Source organism: Leucopleurus acutus (genome assembly GCF_964270905.1).
Source record: "Leucopleurus acutus genome assembly, chromosome: 14".
NCBI classification, from domain to species: Eukaryota; Metazoa; Chordata; class Mammalia; order Artiodactyla; family Delphinidae; genus Leucopleurus; species Leucopleurus acutus.
The window spans coordinates 25,971,560-25,991,955 of NC_139156.1; the positions used below are offsets into that span (position 1 = coordinate 25,971,560).

Sequence of the window (20,396 nt, forward strand, 5' to 3'; positions counted from 1 at the left end):
AAGGACACAGCATGTGTCTTTTAGTACTTTACATCCCCTTACATGGAAGGTCTTATGCTGAATGAATGACGCATGCATGCATGTCTGAGTGAATAAACAAGGAGAAAGTGGTTTTCTAGCCCTAATCCTCAATTCCATGCTCTAAAGACAGTTCAAAGAAACAAGGTCTAGATTGGAGCGTCCTTCTCTGGCCTCCTCACCAATGACCTCCAGGATAATCTAAAGGCTTCCACTCATTTATCACCTTTCTAGACGGCTCCCCTTGACTTAAACATCATACTCTTCTGATTTTCTTCATATCTTTCTAACCACAGACTTCTCCAATTTCCATCTCCTAAATGTTGGCTGCCCTCCATGCTCTTCTCTTACTAACCTATACCTGCTCCCTCATTTACTCCTAAGGCTTTATTACTGTCTATATACTGATGACTCCCCAGTCAGTCTCCAGCTTAGATCCTCACCCTCCTGGGTGCAAACCCATGAAACCAACTGTGCTGTCCACCCAGATGTCCCACAGATACCTTGAATTCAATGTACTGGAAACTAAAATCTTCATCCTCTTCGCTTTCCAGCCTGCTGCCCCTTCGAAATGTTTGCAAATCTTGACTATTTCTTAACCTCTCCATTACTTCACCACAAACTCTTGCCTAATTATTTCAGTAGGTCCTAATTGGTTTCTGTTTCTGCCCTTATGTCCTGGAGTCAATTCTCAACAGAGTAGCCAGAGTCATCTTTGAAAAGTATGTCAGATTGTGTCACTCTTCTGCTCACTTTATAATTGCCAGCAAGGTCCTACAGGATCCGGCCTCTGTGTAAGTAATCTCTTATTATCCCCTTTCTCTCACTCTGCTCCAGCCCCACTGGCTGTTCCTCAAATACACCTGGTGTGTCTCCCATGCCCCACCCCTCCAGGCTCTTAGCAGTTGCTCCTCACTTTGCCTGAACCAGTCTTCCCCTAGATATCCCTACTGCACCCTTCTTCCTCTCATTGAGATCCTTTGTTCAAGTTAGCCTAGGCAGTGAGGCCTTTCCTGACCTCTGTATTTAAAATGTGCCCCTCCCCCAGCCCTATCTCCCCTCCTCTGTTGCGTTTTTTTCCCTCCATAGCACATAGCTCCATGTACTATGTATTCTACTTTAAAAAAATATTATCTTCCATTTCCAAAATATAAGATCTGTGAAAGGGGTTTTCTTTAATGCTGTGTCCCTGATGCCTACAGTGGGACCTAGCACATAGCAGCTGCTCAATAATTATTTGTTGAATCAATGAATGAACCCCATTCTCTCCATTCCTACCACTTCTACCCTAATCTAGGCCTGACTGGTCACCTTGCCTCCAATCTAGTTCTCTTTCAAAATGTTCTCCATCCAGCAGGCAGGGGGATGGTCCTACTGTGAAAGCTGGATGACTTAAGCCATGTACTCTAGGCAATTGGAACTCCACAGTTCCCAAGAAGAGTTTTGGGGCTTTGTCCCTGTTGTTCTGTCTGCCTGGAGAGCTTTTCAAAGTATAGCCCCACCTTCTTTTGCCCAATTCATCCTTAAGCATCAGGTTTTGGCTTAGATGTCATTTCTTTCAGGAAGGTTTATAAATCTCCCCAGACTGGGTTGGGTACCTTCTCTGTGTTCATATCCTAGCATAGCCCTTTAATAAAGTGTTAACTCTAACTGAGCAATTACTATGTGCCAGGCATTTCATGTGTATTATCACATATAATCCTTGCCAAACCTCTGTGAAGCGAATATCCACTTTTAGAAGAAGAAACTGAGGCACAGATTAGTTAACGTGCCTCAAGTCAAACTGATAACAAGTGGTGGAGCTGGGGTAGGATTGAAAGCAGCTTACTGCCTTCCCCTTTTAGGGCTCTTGCAATTGTTTCCCGGCCCGTCTTCCCCCACTGCACTATGGGCTCCTTAAGGCCAGGCCTGTGAAGAGTCTCCCAGCATAGAGCTGAGTGCCTGCCACACGTTTGTTGAAAGGACAAGTGAACATATTTTCTAGTTCTTACCATTTCCACAGTGTTATCGTACTGGCTCAATAATGCTCAGGTGGCCTTCCTCTGACTTGTCAAGGTTAAGACCCAGAAGCTCCATTCTCCCTCCTTCTGGTGCTTTCAGCACTGAGACGGCATGTGGGGTGGTAGTGGGTGAAATTGGCAAAACAGAGGAACAGCGTCGGTTCTTTTAGTTCTCTGGCCCCAGGAAGGCCACTGCTCACCTCACAACCCCCTCAAAGTCTCCCTTGCCCCTCAAGTTCCTCAGAAAGCTGTGCTCACACAAACCATGGACACCCACCAGCAGTCTTTTTTGCCCTTTCCCCACCCTGCCCTCAGCTCTCCCGCGGAGACTTCCTGCACTGAGGAGGAGGGGCTGGTTAGTCCCACCATAGCCCATGGAAGGGTCCCGAGATGGCCACCCCTCCCAGGCCACATCCTGCCCTGCCCTACGGTCTCGGGACATTCCTCTCCCTTCTGCTGCCCAGCTAGTCCCTCCCCTCACCCCACGCTGGCCTCCCAACCTCAGAGCCTGGCAGGCTGGGTTGAGTCACTCATTTCCAGCATGCATTCTCCTTCTGGTCAGGCCAGTTTGGCAAATCTCTCAGGCTGCCCAGACCCATGGCCTTGGAGCCTGTGGGTCCCCCTCCCTAGGGCCCCTGATCCCCCAAATAGGGCAGAGCAGACTCCTGGAGGAATGTACAGGCTTTCGGAGGAGACATTAAAGATCACATGGACGGCTTCTCCCCTCCTTAAACCTAGGGACAGAGTCTCTGCTCTGGGTCCAGGAGCCCTTTTCTTTCCAGAAACAACCCCAGCCTACTCCTGTCTCCCGGAACCACCTAAGCACAGAATCTCGCTATTCTGTTTTCTTTGGGACAAGAACTTCACCCTGACCCTGGGTCCTTCCAGGCTAGTCAGATGAGGAGGATTAGATAAGCAACCTGCCCCCAGTCTCCAAGGAGAAAGGGGAAGGGGTGTGGCCTGGGCCACCCTGGGGTAGTCAGCCTGGCTCCAGACCCTCCCAGCTCCCTTGCTCTGACTGCCAGAGGGACTGAGGGCCCCAGACAGGACCTGCCCCACTGCTGAGGAGGGGCGGGGTGGGGTGGGGGGGCAGCCATAGTTCAGCAGGAGGTCACAGAGGAAGGAGGAGTGACCTCCCCCTGGGGCAGGTCCCACAGATACAGCTGCGTCTCAAAGAGGACAGGGAGGGGAGCTAAGAGACCCTTCACAGGAGATGACTCCTTCTGCCCCCTACCCTCTTGTGGTGCCCCCAGGACCTCTGCAGAACCCCCTCAGTGCTACAGCTCCATCCTGAGGACCAGAAGAAAAGGGCCCTGCTATTCCCCAGGACAGACAAGCAGGCCTAGTGGGAAGGGAGAGAATGTGTTTGGGCCCAGAGCAGTCCTGCGGCTTCCTGGACCCTGCCTGGGTGTAGACCCACTCCTGCCTGCCTCTAAGGCCCCCGGCTGTTGCCTTCTCCCCCTCTAGCACTAGGCTCTGCTCTGCCACACCAGGCCCTGGAGAGATAGGAGCTGGGTGATCCAGGGAAGGAAGATCCACCTGCCTCCTCACCCAGACCAGGCCCAGAGGATTTAACAGGAAGGGTAGGCTGGCCTCTGTGTCACCCAGTGCGCCAGTTCTGAAGCTGCCCCTCCATCCTCCCCACAGGCCCTGGATTAGGAGGTTGAATTTAGGTGCCTGGTGAGGGGAGCGCTGTCTCTTGCTCTCGCGGAAAGGGGCATAAGGACCTTGCATGAGCCTCTCCAGCCCCACAGAATGGCAGCTGGGTCTGTGGTCCTCCTGCAGCCCACACTGGACCTGAGGGGCCGTGGGCGTCTGCCTTGCATAGCTGGCAAACAGCATAGGGGAGCCCCTTCTTCTTGGAAGCTTCAGCCACGGGGACCTGAGGAAGGCCCGCCTTCCCAAGGGAAAAGGGTTTTTTGGTGAGAGGTGGGTAGGAGAATGAAGCAGAAGAGAGGGTCTTTACCCACACACTCATCTCCCCAGACTGTGTTCCACCTCCTATCCCCCTGACCTTACAGGCATTCAAGACCAGTGAAAGAGAGCCGGTACCTGTGAGGTCATTTCTGCATGACTGAAGAGTCACAGGCCATGTGATCCTGCTTCCCTGGCACCCTCTCTACTCCCAACATCAGTCTTCAGGGCCTTTCCACCACCTGGCTTCTTCTAAGTGGCTGAGTCCAACCCACCCCCTCTGGCAGGGGCCCTGGCTTTCTGCTCCCCTACTCCAGGCAGCCAGAAAGGAGCACAAGACCCAGGCACTTCTGCAAATACGTTTAATGCACTTAGATTACACAGAGGAAGAGGGGGCAGGAAGGAAACGACATCTAAGTGAGTCACCCAAAAATTCTTACAAAAGTCCCAGGCTGGCTGCAGCCCCCAGGAACCGAGTCACCATTGACATTAGAAACTAATATAAAATTTTACAAAAGTCTGCTCATTGCAGCATTCAGGTACTTGTACAAAAGGAGGGCTCTTTCTACAGGGCTCCTGACTTACAACAGGGACCCAGGTACCTCACCTGGCACAGGGACCTGGAAGCCAGAGAGGAAAGACAACCAGATAAAAAAATACAGTCAAGGGAATTCTCTCTTGGTCTGCCCCATAGGGGCCGACCTTCAGGTTTTTTCCCTGCTCTCAACGCAATCTCAAAACCCAGTCTCAAGACCCTGTGTTATTTTTTTAAAACGTCCTAGCCCTTTAGACTCTCCCCAAGGCTTCCCAGCCCCTGCCCTGAAGCCTCGCCTTGGGAAGAGAAGGGCAGGAAGAGGCACCAGCTCCCCAGCCAGACCTGAGACCTTGCATGAGCCTCTCCAGCCCCACAGAATGGCAGCGGGGTCTGTGGTCCTCCTGCAGCCCACACTGGACCTGAGGGGCCGTGGGCGTCTGCCTCGTATAGCTGGCAAACAGCATGGGGGAACCCCTTCTTCTCGGAAGCTTCAGCCACGGGGACCTGGAGGGACGGGGTAGGATGGGGCAAGTTTCGAGGAAGCCTGTGGAAGAGGCAGATTTAGGGAGGGAGGAATGAGGTCAGGGCTCCCAAAGAGCTACAGGGAGGGAAAGAAGGGGTCCATCTAGTGAGCGTCCGTCATATGCCAAGTGCTGTGCTGGGCATGCCCCATGGTCAGCCTCGCTTCATCCCTAGTGAGGGTCCCCTCTCACCAGCCAGAAGCTCAGTGGAGGGCCCCCTCGCTGAGAAACCTCTGAAAGGCACCACCGCCTAAGGGAAAGGAGGTCTGGGCAGAGATGGCGAATGTTCTACCACTCCCCCAGAGCCCATGCACTGTAGGGAAAGGAGATGGAGGCTGGTCCCAGCCAAATTTTGGAGGTTCCCCACACTGACAGGGCAGGAAGGGGCCATGGGCTTCACAGGCTCATTGTCTCAGAGCTCCCCTGCTTCCCTTCTGCCTCCCACACTGACAACAAAACTTAGCTCAGAAAATAGCCCCTCCCCCCAAGCCAAACCAGGCAGGTAGAGGCAGGTCCCCAGAAAGAAAGAGTCTGTGGAGGGGCAGGTCAGGATGGCAAGCAGGGAGGCAAGCCAGTGGCACCTCTTTGGCCATGAAGTGTCTGAAGACAAGAGCTTTAAAGGCAGGGATGCTGTGGTGGGTGAAGGCCAGGAAACGTCCTTCTGGAAAAGTCCTCAGAGCAGAAGGCACAGCTGCTGCCAACATCAGGTCCCGAGGGGCTTCCATCTTCGGCGCTTGTGTGCGTGTGGGGGCGTCTCTCCCAAATGCCAGGCTGATCCGCCGTGAAGCGCTGAGTTTGATGGGGTTAACCAGGCAGCCCTGCTGGTGTATGCAGAGAAGGAACCAGACCCGAGTGGCCCCTTGGAAGTCCAACAGCCTGGCCACTACCCTCACGGCCCCTGGAGGCAGCTCTTTGGCTAGACTGCTCATCAGAGGCGTCCTGCACCCCGTGGACCTCCTTGGCACTCCCGGTGGTGCCTGTGTGTATGGTGGCTGCAGACAGGGACAGGGCACGGGCCTGTGTGGTCCATGACAGACAAAAGGACTTTGCTTTGGAAAGGCCTGAAGGGTGATCTCGGAATAGCCGTCCCTGGAGTTGGGGCTAAGAGGGCACGAAAGGGGCTTTGCTGATTCCAGGTCGAAAGTGGGAGACAACCCAAGAAGAACCCCAAAACCATGGGCCAGAGATAGGCTGGCTATGAGATAGGAAGACCATGAGATCTGCAATACTGGGGTGAGGGGCCAAGGACCGAGAGAGGCCAGGATGCAGGAAAGGAGACAGGACAAGGGGTAGAGAATGAAGGATGAGAAATGAATGGATGCAGGGAGGGCGGGAGGGCGGGAGAGTGCAGCGTTTGCAAAACCAAAATGAAAGACATGTTGAGAGGTTGATTTTTCTGTTTTTAATAAGCCAGAGTCCTGCAGCCTGGAGGTTGGGAGGCCCAGGGGATGAGGAAATGGGATGGGAGTGGCAGAGAGCTGGAGACCCAGGCCCTGAGTGGCAGGTGGGGATGGTCTGTGAAGCGCTGGGCTTCGCCCTCTCTCAGGCACGCCTGGTTGGGAGGAAAACGCCTGGAAGGTGAGGCTGCAGTCACCAAGTCTCGGAGGTCCTGATGATCCTTGAACTTTGTGGGGACCCAGTCCAGCTGGGAACCAGCAGCAGCCCTTCCTGGCCCCAGCTAAACTGGGCTCAAGGCTGCATGGGGGAGTGCCTCGGCTCCACCAGGCCCAGCTGGGAAGAAAAGCCTCTCCGCGAAGCTGGATCCTCCAGGGCCCCGGACTGGCAGGCGAACACTGGCACCTTCTCTGGGGGCAGCTCAGGCGGAGACGGCCCCAGGCCCTTGTCTGAGAGAATGAGAAAGTTCATCTGGAAATAAAGTTCTGTTTAAAAAACATTATATAGATGGCTTCTGGGCATCTTTGAAGAGCAATAAAATACCATCCGGTTTCTACAAAATAAAATAAGGAGGAAGAAAACCAAACACGATCGAAGGAATCGTTCCATGGCCAGAGGAGCTTGACTAACAAAGGCTCCCCAGAGTTGAGCTGGGCAGCGCAGGTGGCCACTCCGCCTCCCTGCTGCTGGGCTGTGTGGCAGAGGGTAGGCGAGAACCAGGCCTGTCTCCACCTAGGAGCACATCAGAGGTCCGGAGGCAAATCTCAAAACGGAACCTGTGGCAGTGGCAGGAAGGGAAGGTTGGCATTTGCCCAATTGTGGCCCACTGGGGCCAGGGCCTGGTCACATGGCTTGGCCGGCTGCCGGGGGAGGCCCCCGAGCTGCAGGTGAGGGGGGGGGGGCCTGTGGCCTGTGCGTGGCATCCCAGCGGGCTACGGGTGCAGTGGCTGCGTGGTCATCCTCACACTTGTCCTTTTCTTTGTGGGAGTCTTGTTTACGCAGTTGTTACACTGGAGTCACCGGGGAGCAGCTGGGCTCTCCCTTGGCCCCTGCAGGGCCCAGCCCAGGCTAGTGCAGCGGACTGTCAAAGACCATGTCAGGTAGGATGGAGACTTTGAGCTTCTTTTCGGGCCAGCTGTACTCTTTGGGAAGTTTGAACTGTGGAGGGGGAACAAGCACAGAGCCAGAGTATACATGGTTAGCAGAACCCTCTGCCTTCTTCCCACGCTGCCTAGAGAGAGGCCAGGACCCTCACCGAGGCCCCGTCCCCTGGGTGCTGGGGGCAAGACAGGCCACTGGTTGCCTGGCTTCAGTCACCAATGCTAGACCCAGGTGGGCGGCTGGGGTCAAGCTGCTGGAGTTCGCTGACCCCTCCTTTCCCCTTGCCCTGCCAATAATTAACTGGGGTTGGAGGAGGCTTGTTTTCTAACACTTTCTTGACTGTGCTGACCTCCCTCCAGCTCACTTCCTTGGTTCTGCCTCAAGCATGTAAGGAATCTGCTCCCTGAGGCCCAGGGGCTAGAGGATGGGGGGCAGGGGAGGGTGCAGATGCTACAGGGAAGTGGCTTGAGGTCTGGAAATCTGCGGTCCTGCCCCTGCCATGGCTTCTTTCTGAGGCTGGTGGGGAAGAACGCTGGAACTGCCCCTCTGTAGCCTTTGCCAAAGGGTCCCCAGAGAAGGAGGTCCTGGCTCGGCCTCGGTGGGTGCTGAGAAGCACGGCTAGTGTGGCTTAAGGTGAATTCTTGGGCCTGGTGCATTCTCGAGTGGAGTAAACCCCCATCCTGCTCCCCCTTGTCCATTCTCACCTGCTTCCCAGGGTTACCAGCCTGAGAGAGGTGCCAGCAGTGGCCAAGGAGAGCCCAAGGTCTTCCTACCCGACTCCCCGGAATCACTGATTTGCCTACAGTTGTGTTTCTCGAGCTTCTGGTGGGGGTAAGGGAAGAGGCTGACCTATCTTATTCCTTCTGTATGCTAGGACCCTGCATGGGTCCTATGGTGCTCATAGATGCTCCCCGATTTAGGAGCAGGGTCTGCCTTTTATGACTCCCGCTGCCCCAGGGCCAGGCAAGAAGGCAGGCCAGGCTGGGAAGGAGGGAAGAGCAGGGCCTTCAGCCTGCCTAGAGCTGGTGCTGGCAGTGGGTGGGCCTGACACTTCCTGGCTGGCTCCCTCTCCCTCCCTCTGATGGGGGACTGTCCAAGCCAGGACCAAAGTGGAGAGTAGGGCAGGGTGTGGGGACAGCCTCTGGACAGGAAAGAAAAAAAAAGTCATTTTTAGTGACCTACTTTCCTAAGCTCCTCCTGGCTCCTGTCCCTCCTGCCTGGACTACCCCCCTTCCACCCCCTCAGCACCCGAGCTGAAAGCAGCAGTCTGGCATGGTGCCGTCCCTGTGCGACATGGCCTCTCCGGAAGCACTTCTGGGCAGCTGGCTCTGGTCTGACTGAATGGGAGCCAGGCTTCAGGGACCGGTGACTTGCGGGGGTTGACTGGCCGGCACAGACTGGGTACTTGGTGACTTCTGAACGTATACATGAGTTAATTTACTAAGCCACATCCCAGAGGAGAGAGAAGACACTATCCCTTTGGGGGTGACCTCAGGCTCTGAGGACTTCCTGTTCACCTGGAGACCTGGACGGGCCAGTCCTGCCCTGTGCACTGTCCTCCGCCCCGTGGACGTCTGTCGGAGCCCTCCGTGTCCTGGCTGACTCGGCCCTGGAAGCCCCGGCAACTGGAAGCTCCAGCCCTGGCTGAAAGCTGGCTCCTGCCTGACTTCGCTCTAGCTTGGAAGCCTGGCCCCTGGGAGGTGAAGGCGCTCTCCCCCAAACACACTTCCTGGCACAAAGGACGAAGGAAGGGTCTCTGCCCCGGGGCAGGGGAGGCCCAGAAGAGCAGGAGGACAGCCAGCTTTGTTAATGTTCCATTAACCTATCCGGCAGGGCACTGAGGCCAGGAAGGCTCAACCCTGGGGTGCTGCTTGGTAGGAGGCCGGGGGAGGGGAAGGGACTTTCCAGGATGAGGTAAATCCCCACAAATGAGGATGCTGGGAACAAGGAAGAAAAACAAAGGGGATTATGGGCTCCATTCCTATACCCCAGCAGAACAGCCAGGGAAAGCACAGGCCCCCACCTGGCCCGCCAGCTCGGCTAGGGCTGGAAGAGATGGACCAGAGGGGAGAGCTCATGGCCAGAGAAGGGAGGAAGGAGAGTGGCTCCTGGGTGGCCTGAGGCAAGAGCAGGAGTCCCTCGCTGCCCACCAGAACTCTCCCGTGGAATGTTCTCTGGCAGCAGGCGTGGGCTTTCTGTTCAGAACCTGCCAGGGAACAGCAGGGACTGAGGAGAACTCTGTGCTCCTCAATGAGGAGCCTGAAGGCCCTGGCTGCCTCTTCAATGAGGTTCTCAGGAGTTGGCAATTCAGACAATTTGCTGGGTGTCCTTACAAGGGCTGGCGGTGGCGTAGGGAGTGGTTCAGGGAAGAGAAGTAAAGTCATTTAACATCTCCTTTCCAGCCTATCTCCACACGTCAGACACACACACACACAGACACACACACACACACACACACACACACACACACATGCACGCTCCTGGAGACTGGAACCTGCCGTCAGAGAGAATCAAACAGCTTACTTCCTCAGGAGAAGTCAAATCTTCCAAGTCCTCCAACATTTTCTCTACAAACTCTTCAGTCAACAGAATCTGGGAAGAAGGCACAAGACAGGCTTTTATTATTTTTTTAAAATATATGGTCTTTTTGCTAACTGCCAAGCTATGGACCTTTCTTCAGGCCATTAAGGAGCTATGAGGCCACTGCAATGTGTTCTAGGGACACAGGGAAGGGCCTGTCGCCCACATGCCCACCACCACCTGCCTACCACATCAGAGGGACTGGAGCAGAGGAGGAAGGACATCAGAGGACAATGGGAAGCAGGGGGGGACATCTGGAGAGATGGCGGTGCTGCTCCCAGAAGGGACACGAGAACGGGTGGGGAGGAACCCCTGTTTTGGCAGTTCGGGCTTCCTGCGTGCTGCAGTGTGGTAGTGGGGAGACAGAAGAGCTGAGGGGCAGAGAAGAGAGATTCCAACACTGTCCTTGCCCAACCAGGTTCACTTGGTAGGACAGAAGGGATCTGTCTGGATTTGGAATACAAGCCTCGTCTGGAATCTGGAAATGCCCCGGAAGGTACATCCAAGAACGTCTGAGCTGCAGAATTTGGAGATTGTACACCAACCTCTCTCATTTTACAGAAGGGAAAGGGACTCCTTAACTCCCACTTCCATCCGTGGCCTCCACCTCCTCCCAGACTGGAAGCTCCCAAACCCCTGCCCTGCTGGCCCCATTCAGCCACTGAGTTCTTCAAGCTTTCCTTTAAGAAACCTCTTCTCCAGGGCATCTCCCAGCTATCCCACTTTGCTGTTCTAGTCTGGTGTCTTGTGGCTTCACGCTTTGATGTAGAGGACAACCTGTTCCCACTATGCGGCAGGCACAACCAAAACCCTCACCCCCTAAAGCAGTTTTCACAGTTAGCAGCAATGTTCAAGGGTACCCAGGGCTTCCTCAGCCTGGTGGGCCGTCTTCTCGACTGGCTCCTCTGCCCAGCCTGACCCCTTCCGCTACCCCTCTACCCCCGTGCTGGTCAACGGGGCCCCCTGACCTCTGCAGCAGACCCTTCTGTCCCCCCGGGCTGTGGCTCTCCCCGCCTCGTTCTGCCTTCTCCAGCAGCCTGTGAACGCCCGGGGTGGGGGTGGGGGGGACGGAGGGAGAGAACAATGAGTTGAAGACCAAGGTGAGGGGCTCCTCTGAGGAAAAGTCCCCTATGACAAGGAGGAGGATCCAGGACTTGAGAAAATACCCATCAGGTTTCCCCTGGGAGTTGTCCACTCTGACGAGAACCTAAGTTTCAACATCTGGAACAGAGTCAGCTTGTGAGATCAAGTGAAATGGCAGAGAAAGGAAGGCGAGCAAGCAGGATCACTGGGCGCCTCACAGGACGGAGGGCTCCGAAGGAAGGAAGTTGATGGGCTGGAGGTGTGAGCAAGGAATGAGAAGACTACCCCAAGTGAGCAGGTAAAGCACCACCACATCAGGCGCCGTGCTAACCGCTCATGTACCTTATCGCCTTCCAGATGAGGAGACTGAGACACAGATGGGTTATGTGATTTGCCCAATGTCACGTGGCTTGTGAGCGGCTGAGACAAGATCAGGTCCCGGTCTTGCCTGGACTCTAAAGTTAGCGCCCAGAGCACAGCTTCCAAATCCTAAGGTCTTGCCCTCATTTATTGGTCCTTCCACTCGTCTGCCCATCCATCTATTTGATTCCATAAGCATTCCCTGGGTGCCTCTGCTAGGCCTGGCCCTGGGTGGAGCCTCAGGAACACAAGCATGAAGGCAGTCCATTCCCCACCTGGACAAGCACCTTCCCGCGCTTGACAGGGAGCCAAAGGTCATCTCCTTCTCAGGCTGCAAGCCCACAGTCAGGGACAAAACAGCTCCAACCACTGGCCCACAACTCCTCACCAAGGTTTCTGTTTGAGGAGCTCAGGCTTCAAGTGGAGACAGAGACAAGGTTTAGACAGGCAAAGCCAGTCCAGGGAAATGCCCACCTGAGGTGCCCCCTCCCACCTTCCTCCTGGTTCCCCAAGGCAGGACTGGCTGGCTCCTCTCACAGACTACCGAGACCCCTTCCCAATCCCACCCTGACCCTTGCTCCTCCTGCTTTTATCCCAGGGCTCCCCTCCCCACTGCCCCCCAAAGCCCAGAGTCTCTCTACCAGTTATCACCAGTCTGCTTGAGTAGTACAAAAGTCACATTCACATTTTTGGCATTTCCGGGGCCTGCTGCCATCTCTGCAAATGCTAGCACAAACACAAGCATACCTAAAACCCAATTATATTACAGTGGCTCCAGTCCGGGCCAGGCTGAACTGATTTCTAACCCACAGATACTTCGGAGGGAGGACATTTCTGCCAGAGAGGTAAATAGGCCTGGCACTGTAGCTAGTGCTGGGGGTGAGATGGGATTGTGGGAGGGTTCACAGGGACGGTGACCACGCAGAGAGACTCCAAACAGCTGGAGAAATGGTAAAGGTAAACCCACCAACACTGAGTTCAGTCCTAAGCCAGTTCCTCTGACAAAGGTCTGGAACGGGTGGCGGAGAGAGGGTATGTTATGGTGGCCTTTGGTACGATCTGTGTGTGGACTCATTTTATACTCAGCTGGGGGAGGGGATGGTAAGACCGAAAAAGGGGACAAACCCTAGTCACTCCTCAATTTTCACTTTTGGTGATTTGTTGGTTCCTGCTGGAAACTTCGCATTTTAAAAGAATTAAACGGGGAAAATTATACATGAGATCTGCATGATATTAAGGGTGACATTCCCTGCAAAGAAACACGACAGACTGTCATAGCTCCAGGCACCTAATTTAATTTCCTTTGGGAGTTAAACCTTAGAAGCTTGGATTGAACAAACAGGCCCTGTTCTTTGTATATTTCAGACCTGGAGCTGAGAATGTTAACAGATCTTATCAACAGGACACTGGAGATAGACAGCTATGATGGAGCAGCTCCTGGGCGCTCTCACCAGGAACAGACTCGCCGTTGTGATGCAACTGTGGGAAAAGCCTGTGCAATTCTGGGGCTTCGGGCTCTTGAAGCTCCCTGGGTCCCCATGGAGCTGCCTGGCTCTGCCACAAATAATAACAGGAAGGGTTATGATAGTGACAGTGAGTGGTAATAATACCGCCAACAGCAGAAGCAGCGCCTCCCCCGTGTGCCAGGCACTGGGCCAAGTGCTTGACCGGTATCATCTCACTGAATCCTTAGGGCAGTCCTGCAAGGGAGGTAACCAGCATTCCCATTGTGCAGATGGGCGGGTGTCGAGAGGAGACAAGTCTGGACTTTAGAAGAACAGTGATCTGACCTCATGGTGGTAGAAGATGCTCTTTTCCTGTCTGAGGAAAGGACCCCAATTCAAGAAGCCTTGTATGCTCAGAGCTGACTCCTCTCTCTCCTCTGATGGGGGAGGTGGAGGTGACTTTGGCTTCAACCAATGGCCTGGAAAACCAACGACACATCTCCCGGCCACCTGCTCAGCTCAAGAGGGCTGGAACCCTGGGCGTCACAGACATGCAGCTGCTCAAAAACCAGGATGGCCAACTGGAAAGGAAGGCAAACCATGCCCCAATACAGTTTCCAAGTGGGAACAGCAGGTCAAATTTCCAGGTCAGCTTGGTAAATGTGTACATAAGACGACAGTTGCATTAGTCCAGGAAACAGCAGTAGAAATAATAATAATAATGAAAGTAGCACTCATCGATGGTAGTACTCATCAGGAGCTGGGCATAAATGCTTATGTCTGTGCACAAGCAACCCTTGGAGGGAGAAGACTCTCTAGTGAGACGGGAAAGCCCCCCAAGCAATCTGAGCAGCAAACTCCCCTAGAAGGATTCTGAAAACCCAGAGATACCAGGCCCCATCCAGACCTTCTGAATCCAGACCCTCTGAAGCTGAACAGCTCAGGCAAGGCCAAGGCATCTGCATTTTTAAAAGGCAACCCCTCCCTCCAGGAGATCATGGTGGCGGGAGTGCTGGGGAAATACACTCACAGGGGAAGTGGGTTTGGGCACAGGTTTAACCAATACAGATGAGTTAGTGGCTGCAGCTCTACTACCAGCTCTAACTGGTAGAGCTGGGAGGGGAGCAGTGGCTCCCTGCCCCCCACTCCCAACCTCCACCTTTGATGAGGCTTGGAACACAGGCCAGCAGCTTACTCCAAGGTGCTCACACCCAGTGCCTTAGGACAGCCTGGCTGGTTGGTGAAGATGCAGGATTGTCAACAATCTCCCAATTCCCCAGGCCCCAGCAAGTTCCAGAAGGAACCTGAAAAGTGATCTTTCACCAATGCCTGCTCTGGGCAGGCCTGGCTATGGGACAGGCAGGGGCCCAGCTGCTGTAGATCTGATTCAAATGTCTGCGGTCAGTGATATTTCTGAGTCTGCAAACAGCACTGACAATGCCCACTCCTTCCCCTTAGTATGACAAGCCACACTTTGTCTGGGGCCTTGTTTGCTCTTAGTGTTGACACGTTGTTCTTGCTTCCCAACAAGTTTGGCTTTCTTTTTCCTTCCCTTTCCTTCTCTCAGGGAAGGAGATGTGCTGTTTACGGGGCAGAGCCTGCCATGGAGCTGCTCTGGCACTCACAATGGCAGCGGGGGACGCAAGACCAGGAAGCAGGCCAGTCTGCATCCCCCCAACCCCGACCGGCCAGACAGAAGTGAGAAAACAGCCCAGATGACCCCCATCCCCCAGGCTCGGGGGCAGAGGTATGTGTGGCAGCTACCACTGCAGTGGTGGCACAGGGAGGCCACCTTCATTTCCTGTCCTTGCTGGGTGGTGAGGAGTTGCCTGAGGCGGCCAGGAGCAGGCTCACACTCCCCCTGCTCTGGCTGGCTGCCGCTGAGGGCAGAGCGGGCCGTCACAGTCCTCGCCCGAAAGGGAGGCTGCTGTACCTCCCTAGGCACAGTGCTGGCATTTCAACCCTAACGGCTGTACCCTGGACACTGAGGTCCCCATGGCAGCCCAAGCAAAGGTCTCCAGGGGGACCAGGTCGTGGCCAGGTTCACCAGTGGAAGGAGAAACAGCAGAGGCACGGAAGAGGAGCTGCCCAGGGCCTGGGCCAGGGATCGCCAAGTGTCTTCCACACAACATCCAAATGGGTGCATGGGGACAGGAGAAGGCAGCGGCTTGTCCAGAGGACAGTGGTGAGTCAGCCGCTGGACTAGGAGGAGAGCCCAGCAGTGACTCCCCAAACCAGGCCTGGAGAAGCGAAGCCCACTTGAACAGCTGCTGGGTGTCTTCTCCCAAGCCCTGGGCCTCCCATCAGGGCTGGTAGGGAATGGCTGGGAACGGGGGGCCACCTGGGTGAGCTGTCAGACACCACACAGCTGAGAAAGCATTGCAGGGCTTAAAAAAATATTCTCATATTTGGCGATGTGACCCCTGTGTGACCTCTGGGGCCGACTTCTCCCCCTTCAGATCAACCTTGGCTGGGGACGGATGAACGACTCAGCTCTGGGCCAGGCTCCCACTCAGAGGCTAACAGCCCGGTGTTGACAGACTCAAGGGAGAGAGGCTTGTTAAAGCCACTGGGATGAGGAATGCTGGGGGAAGGAGTGCAGGAGAGGACGCTGGCAGGCATCCCCCCGGTCTGAAGACCCTCCTGTACAACCCTGGAGTTGGTGGACAGCCTTTACCATCTCAGAAAAGATAAAAACAGCAAATGGTAGGGCAAACGGAGGAGTCCAGCGTCAACCTATGGAAACTGAAGAGCCTAAGGAATTGGAGGATTCCTGCCTCTCCAGCTCCTCCAGGAAGCAGGGAGTGCCCACTGTGCTTACTCTGGGGTTGCAGACAGCCCTGCCTTTCTGGGCCGGGGCCTTGACGTTCCTGGGGCTGGAGAGATGGGGCAAGGAGGAGCCTGGAGGGCAGGTGCAGGCCCAGGAGCAGGTGGGTGTGGAGGCCTGTCTGGGGCCACTCCACAAGCTCCGGAAAGGGCCCAGATTCCCTCACTTTCTGCCTTTTTCTCTCAGGCTCTCCTTTGTCTCTCTTCTCCCATGTGGGGTGTCTCTGCCATGCCACTTCCCCAAGAGATAACAGGCCTGGGCTGGAGGCCAGAACAAGGTGCCAAGGCTGGGAGTGAGGGCTTCCAAGGCTGTTGAAGGCTGATGCAAGAAAGTCATCCTAGCCCCTCCCAACTCCTCTGGGACCAACAGGGAGTGTTCAAGCAGCAGCCAAGAGAACAGAAGTCTGGGTCTCTTCAGTTCTGGGGCTGCTGCATCCAGTTCCGTCCTGATGCTCTGCCCCCAGCAGGCCTGGGTACACAGGGGTCAGGGAGACACCCTGGATCCCGGAAGCATGAGTGAGAGATTCCTGTAGGAGGTGAGGGCAGGCCTCTCTGTTGGGGTCTCCCTCCAGAGGAGCCTGGGGTCCCTCTTGGCCCAGTGGAGTGGGCCCTCACTGGTGACTATGAGCCTGACCCCAGGCCTCCAGGAGGTCCTCAGACTCCCCGGGGAGACAGGCAGCCCCACAGGGAGACTCAGAGGCCCACAAGTAATTACAAGCCCAGGTTCCCACAGGCTAGGGAGCTGCCTGTGACCACAGTGGCAAGACCCTAAAGAGGAAGGCGGGCTGCCAGTCAGATGCAGAAAGTGCTGACTGCTTTGGGGGCGGGGCGGGGAGGAGAGCTGGTGTGGGTGTTGGCTTCACAGCTGAGGACAGGCTGGTCTGGGGGCAGGGGCAGGGGCAGTGGGTTTCCCAGGGCTCCCTGGAAAGGGCCTTGAGAAACCCCTCGGTGAGTTAGGGTGCGTGCCTGGGGAGCGGGCCCCAGCCAGCCTTCCCGGGAGCTCCCCTGTGAGCTGGCCCCTGTGGTGGACCACACTAATGAGCCCATAACACAGGCCTTTGATTAAGCAGCTCCCAGCACAGCAACTTTATTGAAACATGCCGAGGCCAGCGGCTGGTTCCCACAGCTCCCGTTCCCGGGGCAACGGCGCCTGGGAGGGGACCATGTGCTGGGAGTCAGCAGGGCGAGTGCTCAAGCTCACTGAGGGGCTGCCAGGGAGGCGAGGGGGAGCAGGGCTGGAAGGGAACACCAGTAGCCGGAGGATCAGGGGCTTGGGAATCAGGGTTGGGCCCAGACCTTTGTGGGGACTGGGGGGCAACGTGACATCTGCCGAGTCCTCTGGAGGCCCAGGTCCCCAGGCTGCTGAGAACTGGAGACGCTGACTCCCCCCCCATCTCCGCTGGGGGCAGGAAGATGTTCCAAGGGGGATGGCGGGGCTCCAAGGACAGGTTCAGAGTTCAGCATGTGAAAGGCAACTGGGTGAAATTTCTTCTTGAGTTTGGGGAGACTCTAGTTCCTACTTTCCCAAGAAAATGTGCTTAACCTTCAATACACAAAAGTGCTATCTGAGGACACTTCTGCTGAGACCTGTCAACACACTGTCACCTGCTAGGAAGGAGGACCTGTGACCTCTCAGGGGCTGGGGGTCTCCTACACGGTCCCTCGTTCCCCAGTCCTTCCCAGCTCTGCCCAGGCAGAAGGTCTACCCCCTCCCTGCTCTCCACAGAGGCAGCCCGGTGCCCTGGGACACGCTGGGGCTTGGGGGAGGCCCTTTCCACTTGTGCTGGGCTAATTTCAAATGTTATACTTCAGAGCTTTTGCTACAGCAACTACCAACACCACATGGACAGAAATCTAATGTTACCAAGTGGGACTTTTAAAATGTATTTATAACTTTATGGTTCAAAGTAATTTTGTTATGAAACAATGTAATAACAACAGTGGAAAAAGGCAAGATAATTTATGGAACACAATATCCCTAAAGCACCGGCTTCCATTTCTACCTCAGCTTAGTCTGGGGAGCGCGGTTGGTGTCCTTTGTTTGCCGTTTGTTTTAATTAAGGGTTAGTATTTTGGTGGGGAGGGGCAGGGAGGAGCTGGCCTGAGGAAGAGACACAGACACTCAAAGACTAAAAATGTGCCTACATTAATGCTATACACACTTCACAGACCCCCACAGACCAGGCTAAACCCACAGAACTGGCAAAATTCTCTTCCCCTTTACAGTAATCCCTCCGCCCACCCGCACCCTCCACCATACACCACAAACAAGGCAGAGTCACCTGTTAGATCAGGGTCAGATGCCCTTTCTGAGAGAGGTAAGGTAGAGTTCCTCCTCCCGTGCCCCCAACAAACAAACAGAAAAGGATGTTGTTCCTCTAATACATCCGGGAGTGGGAATCAGGGTTGGGCCGAGTACCCATTAGAGACCTGGACGGGGCCGGGGCTGGAAGGAGGCCTATGGCTCTCAGGCCCCAGCACCCCGCTTGGCAATGGCTTGAAGCTGTGCTCCAGCCAGAACAGCAAAGGAGGGACAAAGTATTCCGGAAAAGCCAGCAGGTTTCTGCACAGAGAAGCTGGGTGTCCATCAGGAGGAAAAGGAGAACCATTAGACGGGGGAGGCTCTGTGTGCCAACGCCTGCGCATCTCAGCCCAGCTGAGGCATCCAGGTCCAGATGCCCACTTTCTAGGAATTCTGGTGGGCTTTCCATATAGCACGAGAGTGGCTTCCACACTTCCTCCCATCCTGCTTCACCCTCCCGCTTCCTGTTCCTTGGTTTACCCAGTGTGCAGAAAGTCTCACATCCCTCAAACCTGAATTTCCATGGCCAACAGAATTATCAACGGCCAGGGCCTGGAGAGTTAGCGCTCCTGCCTCAGGGTCTGGGGGAGAGGCCAGGAAGTGCTTCTGGAGCTGGTGGGCTAGGCAGTAGCATCCACACTCCACATGGCATCTCACAACCAGCCCCTCAGGAAGAGGAGCCGCCAAGAGCTGCTAAGGGAGGACCGAGAGGGGGCGGGCACGGAAAGGAGGGAGGGGGAAGAAAAGGAGCCTTCTCACTTGTAGCCAGGGTCCATGAGCTGCGTAAGGGTGCTCTTCGGTGGCAAAGGCGCCTTCTACTCCCGTGGAGACAAAGGTGATGGCCATGTCACCTGTGATACTTTTATATGTAAAGTGCCGTCCGTGCAGGAGCCTGCCCCTGGGGGTGGGAACATGAGACAGTGAGAGCAGGCCTGGCCAAGGCTCAGGGACTGTGGAGGCTACACTCCCCGGGATGGGCTGTCTGGCAAATGCCCTCCTGACCGACCATCTGCCCACTAACAGGGGCCTGGAACTAAACACGTTCATCTCAACACCTCCCAAGAGAAGCCTCTTACGAGTTCTCTACCGTTATCCTTCCAAAGTGCTCAAGGCTAGCAGATACTAGAGCAGCATTCAAAGGGCCTGAAAGGGGATGGGAGTCCACCTCCTTCGTGTCCTGGTGAGGAGACTGAGGCCAGAGAGGCCGGTTAGTAATGTGCCCAAGGTCAGGCCCAAGGCTAAAAGGCGGATCGTGCCCCACCTTTGTTTGGAGGGTAGGGGTGAAGAAGCACCTAAACGAATTTCCCACACCCTGGGATGACGGCCTAGTGCCCTCACAGCACAATCCTGTGTCCGGGGCACAGTCTTCCACCTCCTCCTGGCTCCCCACGAGATTTAAATGGCTACCAAGGCCACATCTTTAAAAAAAGCTGAAGCCAAGTGGGGTCACTCTGAGGGAGCCACAAGAAGTTACTGTTAATCCCAAGTCTGGAAATACACCTGGGGGAAGGGCAGGCAGGGGCAACCAGTGGGGCAGAGATGCCAGTCAGCAAAGGAAGCAAAACCTGCTCTTGGCTTTCTCACGTTGCCTCAGATTAACCCTTCACCAGCCTAAAGGCCCTGAGCCTGGGCCAGAGAGGGAGCTGGAGAGGAAATCGTTGGGGTCCTGGCAGGGGGGTTGGGTACGGGGGCCTGGCCAGACCCTGATCGCTCTGGCCACTTGCTCTCGTTGCCCTACTGGGCAAGGCTGGTCACCACACAAGGTCCTTCCTCAGGCTCCAGGGACAGTGGAGACGGTCCAAACCAGTGCAACCCCCTTCTTCCTTGTCACTGCTGTCTGAGTTTAGAGTTATCCTTGCTGCTTCTCCTGCTCTAAAAGTGAGGGTGGAGCCCCTGAGGGCTGTGGAGGAAGCCACAGCTGCAACAGGTTCAGCCCTGTGCAGCATCCCCATGCAGAGAGCTGAATTCTGGCCACAGGGGTGGGTTTCTGGCACTGTGGACAGCAGCAGGAGGGACACAGCTGGGCTTCTGGGTCCCTCAAGGAGTCTGCTGTGCGGGCCATGGGGTTTGGAGAACTGAGTGTTTCTGCATGGAAAAGCAGCAAGGAGGAGAAAATAGAGTCCCACCCATCAGATTCCCCTGCCCTACTACCCCAGTGCTACTGGGGACCCTGCCACCCCTGACTCTGGGCTGGTGGGATGGCAGGGCATCTGAGACTCCCTAGGTCACTGCACCTCCGTAAGGGAGCAGGGCTGGGGGACACTTCTCTGGACAAAGGAGTGCTCACCAGTGCGGTGAGCACTACTGGAGAGTTCA

General features: G+C 55.4%; 1 protein-coding gene across 2 annotated transcripts in view; it reads right to left on the reverse strand.

The window, feature by feature from the left end:
• Positions 1-6,390: 6,390 nt before the first annotated feature.
• SUFU (SUFU negative regulator of hedgehog signaling) overlaps positions 6,391-20,396 on the reverse strand; it is a 108,269-nt gene continuing 94,263 nt past the window's right edge. For both annotated transcript variants that reach the window (XM_082854909.1, XM_082854908.1), the window contains exons 10-12: positions 18,840-18,978; positions 10,008-10,076; positions 6,391-7,541 (exon numbers count right to left, since the gene is read on the reverse strand). In XM_082854909.1, coding sequence (XP_082711035.1) covers positions 7,452-7,541; positions 10,008-10,076; positions 18,840-18,978 — 298 coding nt within the window. In that variant the 3' untranslated portion in view covers positions 6,391-7,451. The remainder of the gene's footprint in view (positions 7,542-10,007; positions 10,077-18,839; positions 18,979-20,396) is intronic.